The 18,654-nt window shown below is 46.0% G+C and overlaps 1 protein-coding gene across 3 annotated transcripts in view; it reads left to right on the top strand.

The window, feature by feature from the left end:
* CYFIP2 (cytoplasmic FMR1 interacting protein 2) overlaps nucleotides 1-18,654 on the top strand; it is a 51,323-nt gene that overhangs the window by 8,124 nt on the left and 24,545 nt on the right. For 2 of the 3 annotated variants that reach the window (XM_042826174.1, XM_042826173.1), the window contains exons 5-21: nucleotides 2,043-2,144; nucleotides 2,769-2,950; nucleotides 3,266-3,362; nucleotides 4,040-4,168; nucleotides 4,833-4,937; nucleotides 7,499-7,590; nucleotides 10,271-10,388; nucleotides 11,250-11,369; nucleotides 11,913-12,038; nucleotides 12,468-12,634; nucleotides 12,927-13,074; nucleotides 13,417-13,570; nucleotides 13,872-14,028; nucleotides 14,756-14,852; nucleotides 16,945-17,021; nucleotides 17,897-18,005; nucleotides 18,285-18,404. In XM_042826174.1, the coding sequence (XP_042682108.1) occupies nucleotides 2,043-2,144; nucleotides 2,769-2,950; nucleotides 3,266-3,362; nucleotides 4,040-4,168; nucleotides 4,833-4,937; nucleotides 7,499-7,590; nucleotides 10,271-10,388; nucleotides 11,250-11,369; nucleotides 11,913-12,038; nucleotides 12,468-12,634; nucleotides 12,927-13,074; nucleotides 13,417-13,570; nucleotides 13,872-14,028; nucleotides 14,756-14,852; nucleotides 16,945-17,021; nucleotides 17,897-18,005; nucleotides 18,285-18,404 (2,100 nt within the window). The remainder of the gene's footprint in view (nucleotides 1-2,042; nucleotides 2,145-2,768; nucleotides 2,951-3,265; nucleotides 3,363-4,039; nucleotides 4,169-4,832; nucleotides 4,938-7,498; nucleotides 7,591-10,270; nucleotides 10,389-11,249; nucleotides 11,370-11,912; nucleotides 12,039-12,467; nucleotides 12,635-12,926; nucleotides 13,075-13,416; nucleotides 13,571-13,871; nucleotides 14,029-14,755; nucleotides 14,853-16,944; nucleotides 17,022-17,896; nucleotides 18,006-18,284; nucleotides 18,405-18,654) is intronic. The other variant, XM_042826175.1, reaches the window with a different exon arrangement.

Below are 18,654 nucleotides of genomic sequence, written 5' to 3'. Positions count from 1 at the left end.
CCTCTGCTCTCTCAGAAGTCATGCTTGAGGTCACTTTACCCCTGCAGGGTCAGCAGGGGTGGAGGACACACTCAGTGTCAGGCAAAGGCAGGGAGGTAGTGGAGTCACTGTCCCTGGAGGTGTCCAAGAACCATGGAGATGTGGCACATGCTTAGTGTGCATGGTGGTGATGCATTGACAGTTGGACTAGACGATCATAGTGGTCTTTTCAAACCTTAATGATTCTGTGATTGCATAAAGAAGCAATATGGCCAGCACAACATGAGAGCAGCAGGTGCTCTTGAGACATGGCAGACCTGGGCTGTCCCTGCCTTGCATGAAGCAGTGGGCAGCTGGGGCAGGTTTCCACGTCACCAACTGGTACCTGGGTGTGGGGGCCCTTTCTATTCCAAGGGGAACCCCAGAAGGATTGATGTTGTGTGAGGGTGCGTGAAGGAGCTCTTTGCTATATCAGAAGCATTTCTGGAGTGAATATCTGCTTCCTTGTCAGGACACAACCAAATGTCCTGTTTAGCTTTTGATGTACCTGAACGTCCCAGGCTTAATCATTCTCCCCTTCTACTGCAAGTTCTGTTTCAAATGTTTTTCAGTCCTTCTCCAACCTGAATTTTGTTGGTTCCATCCTTCAAACACCTACAAGCATGAGTAAGATTGCCCACATGGCCCACTGAGCTGTGATTCAGATTCCAACACAAAGCTTGTCTTCTGCCACGTGAGAGCTCACTTCATCACTTCAGAAATGCAGGCTGACAACACTGCAGGCAGATGTAGCACACTTGCATTAACCCTACTGATAAAAGGGTTTGCAGGGCTTCCATGGAGCTTGGAAAAAATATTTCTGCATGGCTGGCATTGCCTATGTTAGCAGTTCCCCAGGAAAGGTCAAATCTCAGTTCCCGCGGGTTATATTCTGCTGATGGTCTGATGAGACCCAGCCATGGGGAGACTGCTGATGCTGATTAGAGTTTTGTTTATCTCCTATTTATATTTGCTGCTGTGCTGCTCTTGCCTTTGCTGGTCATGCCAGCAGAAGGCAGGCCATGGCTGAGTTGTTGGCAAGACAAGATACGAGTTGTGAACTTGGGCAGGGTTTGAGTACTATGGATCATCTTCCATTTTGGAGTTTAGTGTCCTCCCATCCCTACTGCTCCTGTGATTTTCATACCATCTGACAGGGCATGAAACCTGTGGGATGGCTGCTCTCCCCAGTCCTTTGCTGAACAGAGGCTGAGGGCTGTTTTGTAGTGACTCTGGCAGCTGCCCACATGTAAAGCTTGCTGATTTGTCCCCCTCACATACTGTAGATCAACTGCTGGGCTGCTAAATTTGTACCAGAGCTGTGAGCTCCATCACAACTTTGTGTCAGCAACAACTATAAACAAAATACACCCTAGGAAGGCCCTTGGAATCCATTCCCTGACAAAGAATAACAGCAGTGAAATGCATTTTGTAGGGCAGCCAGGGATTTTCCTGAAAGTTTGGTGATGACTCCACGTCATCATTTAGAAATGAGGTGGGTGACAACTGGATACATCTTTCCTTAAATGTGGCTGCCTAGGACTGATATAGGTGAACTCGCTTCATTGCTGCTAGCCACATCCAAGCCCAGGGATTTTTAATGGTTCTTCAACAGAACAAAAATTATCCCAGCAGAACTAGAGCAGAGCCACGGCATGGTGCCTTGTGTGTACAAAGGACTTTGCAGCACAAAATCTTCAATAAATCCGTGATGAAACATTCCCACATCGTGTGGGTAATCCAGACTCTGTATTTTATATATTCTCCCAAGAAGTACATTAGAAAATTTTGTTTCTCAGATTCAGGATTGTGCCTTTTTATAACACATGGAGAAAATTTCATATTGGAGAAATAGCCCCTTCTGACATCACCTTTTGCCTTGAAAAAAATCTCCTTCTTTGGTCACTCCATTGTCCTCAAATGGGGACAGTGCTCAGTGTGAAACAAGCAGAAGATAGTGGCTGTTGCAAGACCACAGCTGTGTCAGAAGTATTAATGCTGACAATCATCATTTGTCTTTGCAGGTGAAATGTAATGAACAGCCAAACCGAGTGGAGATTTATGAGAAGACAGTAGAAGTTCTGGAGCCAGAAGTCACCAAGCTTATGAAGTTCATGTACTTTCAGGTAAGCAGTCAAAGAAGTTGACAAAAATAACGTCTTTGGTTTGGGGTTCTGTAGTAGGGACAGCATAGATCACTCTGCTGTTCCTCCATCTGAAGCAAAGCCAAAAAGAGCTGAGGGTGCAGCTGGTGTATTCATTCTGGCCACTGTACCTGGCCCTGTACTTTGGTGTCAAACACCAAAGCTAACAGTTGCTACGTTTGAGATGCTTGAGAAAATAACGCACTCAGATCCCAGCAGAGCAGTGACCACAAAGCAAACAGAGCTGCTGTGGGCTGAAGGGAGCTCCCCATGTCATTGCTTGTGTTTACACCTGGCTGCAGCTGGGTTTCACTACTGTCTTTGGGTTTTATGTCCCATGATATCTTAATGCTCCACCTAAAGAGCCAAAGCATGATTTGACAAATCATGCTTCTCTCTGGGCAGGCTGGGCAGAGGATTGAAGGCTCCTCCTTCCTCCTCTCTCCAGCATGGAGGACATTTATTATAGGGGTCTGTAATGCTGCATCATTTCATGGTGACAACAGAGCAAGACCCTGGAGCTGCCATCCCACCAGGAGAAGGAAGGGGATGGTGGCTGTAGGGGTGGTGGTTTGCATGTGCTGACCCTGTCCCACCACCTTCCAGCGCAAGGCTATCGAGCGGTTCTGCAGTGAGGTGAAGCGCCTGTGCCACGCGGAGAGGAGGAAGGACTTTGTCTCTGAGGCCTACCTCCTCACCTTGGGCAAGTTCATCAACATGTTTGCTGTCCTGGATGAGCTGAAGAACATGAAGTGCAGTGTCAAAAATGACCACTCAGCCTACAAAAGGTGAGGGGCAAGAAGCAGGAAGAGCAGGGCTGAGCCTGTGCCTGGTCTGGCAGTGGACATTTCCCACAGTGGGATCAGGCAGATACAGGGAGGCTGGAGGGCGGTTATCTGTGTTATTGTGGTCTCTTTGTGAGAAAAAGACCGAGCTCCTGTGTGTTTCAGTTCCCTGTTGGTAAAATGAGGAAAGGGAAAAGCTCTGCTCAAGGCGAGCTCTGATGTTGCTGCTCTGCAGCTGCAAGTGAAGTGAGGAGGATGGGTGGTGAAAGCCTGGCGCTGGGCAACAGGTCATGGTGATGGTGAATTTCTCTCATTCAGAGCTGCCCAGTTTCTGCGGAAGATGGCAGACCCCCAGTCCATCCAGGAGTCCCAGAACCTTTCTATGTTCCTGGCAAATCACAACCGCATCACACAGGCAAGTCCCGTTCCCCTGAACCAGTTGATCCTTCCATGCTTCAGGTGCTTCAGGCTGGACTGCAACAATATCTGCCTTTTTTGTTGGGTCATTTCTGATGATTGTTGGTGTCTGGGTCAGGCTGCATAAGTCTAGTAATAATTCTCTCCATTGGGTTATCCTGGGTAGCTTAGGAGGTCTCTTTATGTCAAGACAAGGATAAAGCTCTAAAAGATGCAAGAAGAGCTCTCAGGAGGCTTTCTACCGTAAACCTTGCCCCTATTTTTCTCCAGAAATCCATCCAGTCTATCTCTGCAGCTGCGTAGGGACTGCAGATTAGACACAAGGGACCTCCACACTCCACAGGGTCCATAGATTCTGCTAATTAGATAAAATATTGCACAGAGACAGGAGAGTCAGAAGGTATGCTCCTGTGCAAACTCTTTTTTTTACCTCACTGTCTGATGCTTGGCTGCTGTCATCAATCTGAAGAGGAGAGCTCTCCTACAGAAGGTGTTTCTTTATAGGTGGTACCATGAGGTCAATCTTCTATCTGTAACTCAAGAAAAGTGCAGACGGGGTTTTAGGAAGCTTCATTATCTTCTTAATCTTTCAAGTATGCTTCCACATACATTCTGGAAACATTCCCTCTCTTCCTCTGTCCATGTGGATAAAGTGTCCCCTTGTTGCTGTTTCAGTGTCTGCACCAACAACTAGAGGTTATCCCTGGCTATGAGGAATTGCTGGCTGATATTGTCAACATCTGTGTGGATTACTATGAAAACAAGATGTATCTCACACCCAGTGAGAAGCATATGCTTTTAAAGGTGAGGTTTGGCTGTACTTACAGAGCTGGGCGTTTCGGTAGTTCCACTTTCTATTTAGTAAAGTGAAATTCCCTTCCAAGACAATGCTTCTCTTCATTTTCTTTATTTTTTTCTCCTTTGGGTTTACATGCACCCCTTTTCTGAAGAGCCAATATTTTATGGGCACACAGCTTGCTTAGTTAGTATGTTTGTCCTTATTGTAAGTCAGTTATTACAGTGATTATAGTCACTATTACCCTAAGAACATCATTACTACAGTATGAGTCAGCTTAGATTCTTTGAAGGATAATGTGGGTAGGTTTAATATCTATAATGATCTGCACTGAATTAAGGAGAAAAAATCAATTCAGGAGAATATTTTAGATGTTTTCAATTTTCTGGGAGCAAATGCTTGTCTAAAATATGAGTGGAGAAGAATTTGGGATTGTCTTTATTTGTGAGAGAGGAGGAACAATTGAGAACCATGCATTTTTGCACAGAAAACAGAAGCATTCCATAATGTGTACTCTACCTACCACACACATTCCTTGCAAACATGCACATGTTATACTGTTTTCTCTGTGAGTTCCAGGTGGCACAGGATCCTGAAGAGGATTTGCTAAGCAAATAAGAATTGCCTTTGACTTGTTAAGTTAATGAGACTTTGCCTTTCTGTCTTCTTCAGGTGATGGGGTTTGGTCTGTATCTTATGGATGGGAATGTCAGCAACATCTACAAACTGGATGCCAAGAAGAGAATCAACCTTAGCAAAATAGACAAATTCTTCAAGGTCAGTGACCCGTCTGGGTGAGACTGGAGACCAATGAACTACCAATCTATATCATTGCAGATGCTACCAACAAAAAAACACGGGAGTAATTTATAGTTACAAAAAAAAAAAACAAACCCTAAAGGATCGAGGAATTATCGAGACAGAAGGATGAGGAGTGGGATTGTCATGAATGTGAATAGGCACAGAGGCACAGCATGAGAGAAATGGGAGATGATGGCCCTTCTGTCAAGGGCTGAAGGATGGGAATGGCACAAGGAAGGTCTGTTTTGTGGACAAGGGAAAAGTATGCCAGGACAGTATCCACATCTAGCTTGGCACAGTTTTCAGGCTGGGCTGCAGTCTCCTGAAGAGCACCATGATTTTTTGGTGGGTTTGCCCTGTCCCTCACCTCACTGCTGAGCTGGCATGTTGACAAGGGACATAGCTGGCCAGCCAACATACCATTGGCAGTCTCACCTGGTATATAAGCTGTTCCTTGTAAAAGACAAAAAGCTACTTGGGGAGCTTGTATTGGTTGGAGTTTGCAGGTGTTCAGAGAGCTCCTCAGGTGGCTGAGATTTGGTGGTTTGATGAGTCCTTTTTGTTTTATCTGGGATCAAGTTTTTGGGGAAAGGTCTGCAAGAGCTGGGCACTCCGAAGGCTTGGTGGGAAGCAGCTGTGCAGCCTCCTTCTGCCCCTTCTCCACGTGCAGCTGGATTCAGCCCTGGGCTGTTCCCCAGACCATATGGAGGAAAGCATTGCCACAGGCTGCTCAGCACAAGAAACATTTGGGGTAACCCTGTCTGCTTCCTCCCCAAATGTGTGTATGCAAGCTGTCATTGACATGTGGAGAATAGGGCTGACTTTGCATTGTCTTTGCCTGATTACACAGTTTGCTTGAGCTCAGCACACTACAAGCATCTCCTGGGCACTGGCAGGATGAGATGACTTCTCCTGCCCTTTGGTTCTGTGCACAGGTTGAGTCTTGGAGACTTTCCAGGTTTGGGGCAGGTCAGCTCATGTTGGGGTCTGGCAAGGGACAGATGTGTTGGTGAGCCTGGATGGCTGGTTTCATGGAAGGCTGATGTACCTGCTGCTGCATCCTCACCTCGAGTGAGTGAGGAGCTGTTTACCCATATTTGCGTCATCTCCCAGAAACGGCAAGGCTCAAACACCGCCCATAGGGAACTACAGAAACCATAACCTCACAGACGGGGGAGATAATGGGGTGGCTGAATACTTCCCAGTCACCAGGGAGATGGCTGAGGACTGCAGCTTTGCAAAAGAGATTTATCATGACATCTCTTGGAGTTTTCTGAGTTTTTTTTCTGAGTTCACTTTTGCTAGTTTGACTGAATCTTTGCCTCAGTTTAAACCAAGTCTTCAGCATAATCTGTATTGTTTGGTCATCTTGCTGCACTTGAGCACATCCGTGGTTCATTGAAAAAGGTTGTGGTCCATTAGAGAAATGGACTAGTACAGTATCTTCCACTGCATGGAATAACTTTTTGCTTTCCAGCTTTTTTCTGTGAGCTCTTCTCCAACATCTGCTGTGGTCTCACCCAATGAGTTAAGTACCACTCCAGACTATCAGATCTCACTAAGAAAAGCCAACTGCTCCTCTTACTACATCTGCTTACTGCCTTCTGATTAAATTTTTAGTGGATTGACAGGAATTTGAGTAGCGAAAAAGAACAACCCTTTCATATAAACTGCTTAGGAAAGTGCCACTGGGAATTTCTGGTGACAGCACTGCACATCCTCCACGCAGGCTAGCCTCAGAAAAGTAGTGTGTGATAATAAGACAGTGAATTTGCCACCTTATTCTTTGATTTTTGGGGCTAGACCTCTTCTAGGTGAAGTTGAAGCTTCATTTTTTATTGAAGAGTTGTAGAAAGCTCTCGATTGAATTTTGCTTGCATCTGAAAGCTTAGCCTAGGGGAGGCCTCTGTGAGCTTCAGACATGTTCAGTGCACTTAGAATTTATTTCCCATCAAAATCCTCCTGAAATGTACAGGGGGAGTAGAGCCGTGTTGAAATGCAAGCAGACAATGACTGTGTTTTTCTTTTTGTGGAGAATCTGTAAGACACATCACTAGCAACCACAGTGCCAAAGTAAAATCTGAGTTCCCTGGAGAAAGAGGCCACATCTCCAGCAGCGCAGAGCAGCCTACACCTCCCCTCCCTGCCGTGCTGCCAAGATACCAATGTGCCAGCTTTTATCCCTCTGTTCTCCCTGAGGTTTATGGTGGGAGGAAGTAAGCCCCTGTGAGAAATATGCTTCTCTCCTTGTGGTGTAAAATGACCCTTTTCTCTCACAGCTGATGCTGGTTACAGCATTCTGGCAAAAACCAAGCCAGTACTGGCAAGCCCATGGCTCCAAAGCACTCACAGTGGGTGATCTTCTTTGCCCCAAACCCTCTGTGATAGTTTTCAGTCAGTTCCTAAGTGTGAAAAGATCCCACATCCAGGTTTGAGCAGCCTGGAGCTTCAAAGCTGCAGAATGCCACTTCCTCATCCCTTGCATCACCTTAGCGACTCTCTGCTGCGTTTCAACCATCTTTTGTTTTCTTTTCCAGCAGCTGCAGGTGGTTCCTTTATTCGGCGATATGCAGATAGAACTGGCCAGATACATTAAGACCAGTGCTCACTATGAGGAGAACAAATCCAAGTGAGTGCCTGCCATAATGTCTCTTGGCTTCTGTGTGTGTCCTGAAAGCTGTGGGAGCTGCATCTCCCTCCTCGGTGTGCGTGAGGTCTGTGCACAGGTACCTGTGTGTGTGACCCCGGGGGCTGCACACCCAGCGTGCCTGACTCTGTGTGCACGTGTGTACCTGTGTGTCCCTGCATGGGAAGACATCTCCTCGCCAGCTCCATGGAGCCATTCCCGTGTGTGCAGGCGGGTGAGCAGGCATGGTGCGCAGTTCTGGGCTGGCCGCTGAGTGCTTGGGACGTGTGCGCCCGGAGCTGTGTGAGTGCGAGCAGCGTGTCCCTGCTCTGGAGAGATTTTAATCCACGTTTTCCATCCCAAGGACAAAATCCTTCAGAGCATGAACACAGCTGGGTCTATCTGTGCAGTAGCCAGGCACTGTGCCTTCTAGCTCAGGCACTCCAGAAAGGCAGCAGGAATGAAGTGAAAAAGAGTGGGTCAAATGCATAACAAATGAATGAATATTGCTGGAAAAAAAGGCAGAAATTGAGTCTTTCCAGGAGTACTCAGTCACTGTGGCGTGGGATCTGCAGCACAGCGTCACAGCACAGGTTCAGGGCCATCAGGAGGATTTGCAGGTGTTGCTTCAGATTCCACCACTTGTGTCCAAGCCCCAGTTGTCTCTGTAGCTTTGCACGGTGCTCAATTATTATTAGGAGAATCACCGATGGGTTTGGACATCCTAGGAATAGCATTTACCACTGCACGTAAGCAAAGCCCGTCTGAGCTGTGTTTGCTGTAATCACTGATTGCAGACTGGCTTTTACCACTGAGTGACCATTTACCCATGGGACCAGGTCATGCAGAAGTCAGATTTCTCCACTGTTACTGAGCAGCAGTCTAGCTGAACAGCTGTCGGGACAGGATCTAGACTACAGGCTGCCTGTTTGCTTTCCCCTTCCCTATGGAGGGTCCTGCTTTCTGCTCACTGCCTAGCTGCCCCAGGAGCACCGTCCCTACCCCCCTGAAGGCTGGTTGAAAGGTGCATGAGAAAAATGAGAGTAACATGGAAGAATTTCCCAAGCAAAACAGCAATCAAAAAAAAAAAAAAAAAAATTGTATAAAATGTGAATTTAAAAAATATTTTCAAAAATTTAAATTTGAAAAGGAAGATTATCTAAAAATATACACCTTTTTATCCCAAACCGTTCAGAGAGCACATTTCAACAAAATGTGTCAGCAGCATTTCATTTTCTCATCTCAAAATCGACGTAGCTCATGGGCTGTTTACCTGTGCACAATTTAATGTCTGTCTCAAAATCTGTCTACCAGGTCTCTGTGCTGCACCTTACTAACTGATGTTTCTTCACTCACTTGCTTTCTCAGCAAATTGCATGGGGCTTCCAGCATTAACTGCCAAGTTGGTTCCATATATTCCCCATTTCTTACTAATATTGTTTTTGTCACTTTCTTTCCCTCCGTGTCTCCATGAAAATAGATTTAATTGGTGTTTTTCCTGCATGGCCTTTTGTTACTGCACTGTGGACTAAATTGTATGTAGCAGGAAGGGCTGGGGCAGCCCTGGCAATTCCTGCTAGCCTGCCAATTGTCCAGTGGGGAACACAGGACATTGAAACGGGTAAGAGTGGAGTGATGGGAATGTGGGAGGCTGGATTAACGAGGGGTGACATGGTCCAGCACTTCCAACACCTTCCAGCACCACAAGGATTGGCAACAGGTGCCTACAGTTAACGGTGGGAATAGGTTTTTGTGTCTATGTCCATGTCAGAAGCAGGGTGCTCACTTCCCTTTTGTATAGCCAGTCTATATCAGAGAAGAAGACTATCTTAAGATGGCTGGTTATTTAGTGGGGAAAAAAAAACCATCTAAAACCATTGTAATGATGGAAACATGTTTGTTTGCTCAAATCAGTCTAATGGAACCATTCTGTTTCTATGTCTGTAGCCAGTAAGGATCTGGGAAAAATTAGATGTTAAATTAGACTCGATCCAGGCTTATTGTGACCACTTCTTCATATGACTGTGCCACTGGAATGGGAGAACTGTCTTCCTTTTAAGAGCACATTGCACTGTTACACGGTACATGTGGCTCAGTGCAGATGAAATCTAGTTCATTTGATCATATCCTGCTCATTGTTTACACTCAGGGTTTTTCAGTGAGCTGTCAATATAACCCAGAACCAAGTAGAGCAGAAGGGATATTTTGCTGCTGGCTCCTTGCAGGGTATTTCCTTGCAGCAGAGGCATGACCCAGCCTCAGACTCAGAAAGATGTCCTCTAAAGGAAGGATTATCCTTATATTTAGCAGAAAGGATGCAAATGATGATGGAGCTCTGCAATTTGTTCTTCCCTGAGAGCTTGCCTGACAGCAGCCTGGGAAGTAGTCTCCTCTGCAGATGAGAGTTAAGTAACCCATAATGGAGTGCAGCCTCCAGAGTGGATGGAGCAGAGATGTTCTGGTAGAAATGCGGAGCAAGCATCCTGTCATACCTCTGAGACCACCTCTGAAATTCATCATATGCCCTAAATGTGAGAGGGAAGACACAAGCTGACATTTGCCCTGAAGGTGGCATGTCTTGGGCACACTGAGATGAAGAGAGCAGCTGAGTACAAGCTTTGTTCCTGGGGTGTCTGAGCTGAGCCCCGTGTCCTCTTCTTGAAGCCGTTGCTTTTTTGCTCAGGTGGACGTGCACTCAGAGCAGCATAAGTCCGCAGTACAACATCTGTGAGCAGATGGTCCAGATCCGAGATGACCACATTCGCTTCATTTCTGAGCTCGCTCGCTACAGCAACAGTGAGGTAAGCTCAGGGGCAGTCGCTTTAATTGAGTTCATTAGACAGACAAGGCTGGGAGAGGACAAATGTGGCATTAGTATGGTCTGCCAAGACATAGAGTGAGATGGCTGAAAGGACACAAATGGAACAAGCTGCTGCTCGATCCAGCAATAAAAGAAAATGAGTTATGAAAGGTCCCTGTGGGTGCAAAATTGTGCACTGGGAGACCTACTCCGAAAGCTATCACTTTTTGGCCAGAGCTTAGTTGAAATAAGGAGTAGAAATATTTTTGCAACTAGTTGTTTATCATCAGCTGTGGGTGGCAGAACACCCATGTCTTGCAGATGGGTCTTTTTTGTTGCACAGAGCCATTAGAGCTCTGAGGGAAATTCACTGTTCTCTGTTCATTACTGAATGTCAGAGCCTTTTCTGATGCAATTCTGACTGTTTTTTGCGATTGCGTGATCCTCATTGATCACTGTTAGTTCAGTGAATTGTTAGAATTCTCAGCCCTTTTGTTTTGGCATTTGTATATGCTTATTTGAACTTTATGTCAGTAAAGGCTAGAGGAGTTCAGTGGTATTAGACTACCACAGAGAAATGGGAAAGTGGAATGAAAAGGTCAGTTATTTGCTTTGAGGTTACGGGTCAAACTCATTTTTCTGTAGGAAATAAATTGACTGCCTGGGTAGTAAGAGTCCTGCCAAGTTACACTCCTTTTCTCAAGGGAGAAAACAAGCACAGCCCAGTTTTATCTTGATCATAAGATCATGGGGAATTCATTTCAGCTGGGATTTGAGAGGGAGATCTGCTGCTGCTGTTTGACTCAACCGAAGCTGCAGCAAGTTGCTGACTCTGGCCCTGACACGATGTGATCTCCTCCAGGTGGTCACCGGCTCAGGGCTGGACAGCCAGAAGTCCGATGAAGAGTACCGGGAGCTCTTTGACCTCGCTTTACGGGGACTGCAGCTGCTGTCCAAGTGGAGTGCCCATGTCATGGAAGTGGTGAGTGCATCAGTGTGTAATGTCCTCCTCTTCGTAAGTGAGTGTCAACTTGTTAGCAGGCTATGCGGTACAGATTGTGAAATGATGAGGCTGTTTGCATGCCACCTTACTTTAAGCCTTTAACTAACATACTAAAGTCAGACAGCTGATCACCCTGAACTTCTCTACAACAAATAGAGAAAGAGAACTTGTTCATCCCTCCCAAGAGCTGCACTGCCCTTCACACGTTCTGGGGTGTCCACATTAAGTATGGAAGGGTGCATGACAGGTCTGGATCTTCAGCAAGTAAAACTAATTTAAATGACCATAGAAAGCCCATAGATGTCAAAAGCCCAATATAACTGGCAAGCCATCAAATAAACAAAAACAATATTTAATACAGTGATGTTCAAGCCAGGAAAAAGTACACATTCTGCACCCAAAGTTGTGTCAAGCAAGTGTACTGATGTCCAGAGACTGTTTCTCTGGCATAGAGCTCTCTTTGGTCTCCAGGCTTGCTTCTCCCTCATGGCAATGTTGACAGTATCTATTTCCATTTTCCAGTACTCTTGGAAGCTGGTTCATCCCACCGATAAGTTCTGCAACAAGGACTGTCCAGGAACAGCAGAAGAGTATGAACGAGCTACCCGGTACAACTATACCAGCGAAGAGAAGTTTGCCTTTGTGGAGGTAGGTGCCATCTACTGCCTTGCTCTCCTTACTGCCATGGCAGAGAGAGTGGCTTGGAGATCAATTTTTCTGCATTTTGAAGTTTTGATTTTTGCATAAAAAAGAGTGACTAAGAGCCAGCAAGGGCTGTTTTCCTATCAGGCACAAAGGACATTTGGAACATGTGCAGTTTTCCAGGGTTGGGTGTTATTAAAGATATCAAGAAGTCAAGAATGAAAACAAATTCTGCCAAAGGACAGGGGCCATTTGCAAGAAACTGGTGGTGGAAATGCTCTCCCCAGCATATAACACAGAAAAAAAAATTAGCCACCTATTTGCTGTACTTACGTTACTTGAATAGAATTTATTATCAAATTATCTTTATGTTTATGGACCTCTCCATACAAAAGAAAAAATAGGAAGTACATCTGTTTTTAATTTTTGTTTCAGGTAATTGCCATGATCAAAGGTCTACAAGTGTTGATGGGCCGGATGGAGAGTGTCTTTAACCAAGCCATCCGCAACACTATCTATGCAGCTTTGCAGGACTTTGCCCAGGTGACGCTGCGAGAGCCCCTCAGGCAGGCAGTAAGGAAGAAGAAGAATGTCCTGATCAGGTTGGTCTTTCTTGAATGTAATACAAAGCCAATGTATTTATTTGTGTAGTATATAGTACAGGTGTGCTATGTAAGTGTGTAGTCCTGTACACAGCTTAATATTATACAGTCAGTCAACATACCTTGGCCAGCAACTCTTTCCATAGTCCACATTTGGACATGACTCCCCTACAGACAGCAGTGTAACTCGCCACTCCATATACTTCCCCTGCTAATGTTCATAGCTGTGAGTGTTTTTGCCTTGCAGTAAAATCAAGTTAAGCACTAATTTCCCTCTCCCTGCCCATCCCAGTGTTCTTCAAGCAATTCGAAAGACAATCTGTGACTGGGAGGGAGGTCGAGAGCCTCCAAATGATCCTTGCCTGAGAGGTGAAAAGGACCCCAAGGGTGGATTTGATATTAAAGTCCCACGACGAGCAGTAGGACCATCAAGTACACAGGTATGTAAATCTCTATTTCTATGGAATTAATGGTCCTACAGTCATGTAGGAATCTTCCATTCTGTGGGTTAGCAGCTCTTTCCATGGGCTCTCCAGTAATGTCTTTACCCTCATGTTACATGTTAAACATTTCTTTGATGCCTAGCTTGTTGTATAGTTCCCCACGTCTCACTTGTTATGGGTGTGATTATTTCTATCTCAGAATGATGGTGGCCCAAAGGGTGCGGAAAGTAGAGCGTAAGCCGAAGTAGAAGCAGAAGTGTTAATTTTTGCTGCAGAGCATCATGTTTGCGTGCAGTGGTATCTCACAGGAGAGTAGTGACTGTTAACTTCCTTCCTAAGCTCTACATGGTGCGGACCATGCTGGAGTCCCTCATAGCAGACAAGAGTGGCTCCAAGAAGACTCTGAGGAGCAGCTTGGATGGGCCGATAGTCTTGGCCATTGAGGAGTTCCACAAGCAGTCGTTCTTCTTCACCCACCTTCTCAACATCAGTGGTGAGTGAAACTATGGCAGGGGGAGACTTGACTCCAACTCTCACATTCTTGGACAGGCAAAGGTTTATGTATAGTTTTGCTCCTCATTGATTTGCACAAAAGATTTTCCTTGATTTTTCCCAAATGTTCTACTTGTGGCTGATGCAGGCGTGCTTCTAGGTAGTAATCATTATGAGAACAGGAATGAGTCAGCAATAGCAAAAGAGCCATTAGTGGTAGTTTAGTTTCTAGGAGGGGAGTTTTCTTTCCGTCCTAGGATGACTTCTGAGTCTTCCCACTGGGGGATCTCTCTGTGTTGCAGAAGCGCTGCAGCAGTGCTGTGACCTTTCCCAGCTCTGGTTCCGGGAGTTCTTCCTGGAGCTGACGATGGGCCGCCGCATCCAGTTCCCCATTGAAATGTCCATGCCCTGGATCCTCACGGACCATATTCTGGAAACCAAAGAACCCTCCATGATGGAGTAAGAGATGATGGGCTGTGGTGGGTTGTGCCTTCAGTGGGGCTTGAGATTTTGATTTGGTGAAGAGTAGGCTGGGGATGAACTATCTCTTTGACAAGGGTGAGAAAAAAAACCAAACATGTTTTTTGACTTGCTGCTGCATGAGTGTGTAATGTATGAATAACTCATCAGCAGATGCACACTAGCTGCTTCTTGACATTGAAACTTGATCCTCCAACATAAACCAGCAGTTGGGAATTGCTGCATTAGAATATCCACTCAACTTGGTGGTAGTGGTCTGCACACAGCAGTCAAACAGCATGTGCAACCAAAGGGACATGAACCCTGGCTAAAGAACTTTAAGCACTTCTTTTGTACATCTGATAAATGATCAGAAATTGCTGTAATGCAAGTATAATTATATTCATATTATCTTCCTCATTAAGGAAGCTTTGTTTTCCATTTTATAACCATTGGCAAGGCACTCTGGAGTGAGGGCAAGACAACATTTTTTATAGGGCAGAGAAGGAGATGGCATTGATTGAATAAGACACAGCACACACCCAGATCTGTTCTTGCTGCTTCCAGCAAATCATACAAGGAGTGAGATGGGGGAACTTGAGGGTCTGGAGTGAATGGAGGTAAAAGGAGTGAAAGACAGGAAAATGCCAGTTCTTGCACTGAGTGGCTGCTCTTTATGCTGATATCTCCAAGGTTAATTGAAGATATGATGTCTTTTTGTCCTCAGATATGTACTATACCCCTTGGACCTCTATAATGACAGTGCGTACTATGCCTTGACCAAGTTCAAAAAGCAGTTCCTGTACGATGAAATTGAAGCTGAAGTAAGTTTCTCTTTATTGGATAGAAAGAGCACAGCAGGGGTCACACTGTCCTGTTTGTCAGCCCAGCCCAGCAGTTCAGTGAATCAATAATAGGCGTACCCTGAAAAATATATATTCTGATATTCTGAATATATTCTGAGAGAATTCTAAGGGCAGAGCAAGTCCGAGAGTGCCTCCTTAGACTGAATGAATTCAAGTCTATGGGGCCGGATGGCGTGCATCCCAGGGTCCTGAAGGAGCTGGCTGAGGTGGTTGCCGAGCCGCTCTCCATCATATTTGAGAAGTCGTGGCTGTCAGGTGAGGTCCCGGATGACTGGAGGAAGGGTCACGTCACTCCCATATACAAGAAGGGGAGCAGGGAGGACCCGGGGAACTACAGGCCGGTGATTCTCACCTCCGTGCCTGGGAAGATCATGGAACAGATCCTCCTGGACAACATGCTCGATCACATAAAGAATGAGCATGTGATCCGAGACAGCCAGCACGGCTTCACCAAAGGAAGGTCATGCCTAACTAATCTTGTGGCCTTCTATGATGGAGTGACGGCATTGGTGGACGAAGGGAAGGCGACTGATGTCATTTACCTGGACCTGAGCAAGGCCTTTGACATGGTCCCCCACCACATCCTCATCTCCAAATTGGAGGGAAGTGGATTTGATGGGTGGACGACCCGATGGGTAAGAAACTGGTTGAAAGGCCGCAGACAGAGGGTGGTGGTCAATGGCTCTATGTCCAGGTGGAGGCCGGTAACAAGTGGTGTCCCCCAAGGGTCTGTCTTGGGACCGGTGCTCTTTAACATCTTTATTAATGACATCGATGAGGGAATTGAGTGCACCCTCAGCAAGTTTGCTGACGACACCAAGCTGAGTGGTGCGGTTGATACAGTGGAAGGAAGGGATGCCATTCAGAGGGACCTCGACAGGCTGGAGGGCTGGGCTCGGGTGAACCTAATGAGGTTCAACACGGCAAAGTGCAAGGTTTTGCATTTGGGCCGGAAGAACCCCAGGCACCCGTACAGGCTGGGAGGAGTGGTCCTTGAGAGCAGCTCGGCAGAGAAGGACCTGGGGGTCCTGATGGACGAGAGACTGAACATGAGCCAGCAGTGCGCTCTGGCAGCTCGAAAGGCAAATGGGATCCTGGGCTCCATCAGGAGAGGGGTGGTCAGCAGGGACAGGGAGGTGATCGTCCCTCTCTACTCGGCTCTTGTGAGGCCCCATCTGGAGTACTGTGTCCAGGTGTGGAGCCCTCAGTACAAGAAAGACATTGAGATTTTGGAAAGGGTCCAGAGGAGGGCGACTAAGATGATCAGGGGGCTGGAGCACCTCCCCTATGAGGACAGGCTGAGGGCGTTGGGCTTGTTCAGCCTGGAGAAGAGAAGGCTGCGGGGTGACCTCATTGCAGCCTATCAATACCTGAAGGGAACCTACACCCACGAGGGGAGTAAACTCTTCAAAAGGGCTGACAACAGCAGGACTAGGGGAAATGGATCGAAGTTGAAGGAGGGAAGATTTAGGTTGGATGTTAGGGGGAAGTTCTATACAAGGAGAGTGGTTAGGCCCTGGAACGGGCTGCCCAGGGAGGTTGTGGATGCCCCGTCCTTGGATGTGTTTAAGGCCAGGTTGGACAGGGTCCTGGGCAACCTGATCTGAATGTGTGTGTTTGGTGGCCCTGCTAGGCAGGGGGGTTGGAACTACATGATCCTTGAGGTCCCTTCCAACCCGGGTGATTCTGTGATTCTGTGATTCTGTGATTCTGAGAGATTTTCAGAAGATCAAAATATTCAGAGAGCTTACATGCTCTGTTGATTAAGGGCTTCAACTTAGCAGTACTGGGGGACCAGTGGAAGCCAAATGCTGTCAGACACTGTGAGCCTGGAAGAGTCTGTCTGATGGGCAAAGGGTTATGAGACATCAGAGGAAAATGACAACCTGGAGATCTCTGAGAGCGAAGGACGACTGGGTGTGGGGAGACGGATCTGTAAGAACAGGCAGAAACTATAAGCTCTGTATTGAGTTATACCAATCTTGCAAGAGTAGGAAGGAGCCACTTTGCACTGGTGACACCTTTGTGATTTATTTTTTTTCTCCCCCAGGTGAATTTATGCTTTGATCAGTTTGTGTACAAGCTGGCAGATCAGATCTTTGCCTATTATAAAGCAATGGCTGGCAGGTAGGAGAACCCGACTGCTGCTGCTGAGTGATGATATTGCTGTTAACCAAAAGGTACCCCTCAGGGAGTAGCCACTGCAGGTAGACAAAACAAAAGATTATCCTTGTCTCACCAAGCTTAGTATCCATGTCAGACCAGTGTAGATAGGGAAAATAAATTAATGGTGGCAAGCAGACATGGTGAACAGTGAAGTACAAATGATTGATATCCTATGTAGCTGTCTGAGTACCATTTTCTGGAGCAGCAGCAGAGCAGATCAATCCTATTGAAGACATGTCCTTGCTTGACTTTTGATTGTGTACCGGGCAGATGAGTACTGGAAGCCTCCCAGCTATAGGAAGCAGGGATATTCACTTGTCCTCACCCTAGTAGAGCATCAAGACTTAAAACGGCCAAATTGATACACAGTCATAGGTCATACCTCAGACTGCAGGACTTCTGCAGTTACCTGCTCCCTGATGAGGATATAAGCCCTTTGTGACATTTCCTTTTAACAATTTAAAGAATACAGATGAACTCTAATCTCCTCTCATGTCTCCAAATGCGCACAAGTCTTAGTCTAACTCTGCAAGGAGTTTTGTTTCTAGATCACGATTGGTCTTAGAAAAGGAGACCACCCCACTACTTGGTACTAGTGATATCTTTCAGTACAGTCTTTTATATTTTTGGATGTTTTAGCCATAAAAGCCAAGAGTGGTAGCAGCATGGAAGTCACCAGGTGACAACTGCTGCTTTGTGACTTAGAAATGAAAGCAAAGCAAGTGGACATTTGTTGGCATTCAGGCCAAGATGAAAAGAAGGATGAATATAACTCTGGAACAGATCCAGAGAGAAGATTGTGTTTGCGTTTTCCTGATGTTAGTTGCCTGTTTCAGTGTTTTGCTGGACAAACGTTTCCGGGCTGAATGCAAGAATTATGGGGTGATCATTCCATACCCACCATCAAACCGCTATGAGACACTGCTCAAGCAAAGGCATGTCCAGGTACACTGCAAGCAAGTATTATTCATAGCTCTTAATCTATTATTCTTTAGTGGGCAGCTGGCATCCTAGTGCTGGGCTCAATTGAAACCAGTGCTGGAATGAGAAGAATTGAATGTGTTTCTGTCTCACTGCATTCAGGACATTGGGTTGAGGGAATTAATGAATTACACTCCATATTTCCAACCTTATTTCCAAGTAGTGGTGAACCCAATAGAGGGCTTACTACCAACCTTCCCTAATCTGAATGTAACATACACCTCTCCTTTCTTCTTTTCGCAGTTGCTGGGCAGGTCAATTGACCTGAACAGGCTCATAACCCAGCGTATCTCAGCAGCAATGTACAAATCATTAGACCAGGCCATTAGCCGCTTTGAGAGTGAGGACCTGACATCCATAGTGGTAAGAACTATTACTGAGAGTATGAATTGAGAGAATAATACACTGCTATGAATACAGAGTCAGCGATCTTCTGCTAGTTGTCCCACCTACAGTGGGGTTCAGCCAACCATGTATTTTCCTTTATGACACTGAATCTCTACTGTTTCTACTTATGAAGCCTTAATTGCATTATTATTAGACTGTGAACTATTTGAGTAAATCATAAGGTGACAGTCAGTATTTAAATTTTGCGGAGCTCATAGAACAGAGT

Source organism: Centrocercus urophasianus, unplaced genomic scaffold (assembly GCF_019232065.1).
Source record: "Centrocercus urophasianus isolate 14NV4802_14NV808 unplaced genomic scaffold, USGS_Curo_1.0 seq_26, whole genome shotgun sequence".
NCBI classification, from domain to species: domain Eukaryota; kingdom Metazoa; phylum Chordata; class Aves; order Galliformes; family Phasianidae; genus Centrocercus; species Centrocercus urophasianus.
Note: the sequence above shows the minus strand (reverse complement) of the source record. Positions and strands in the feature narration are given on the sequence as shown.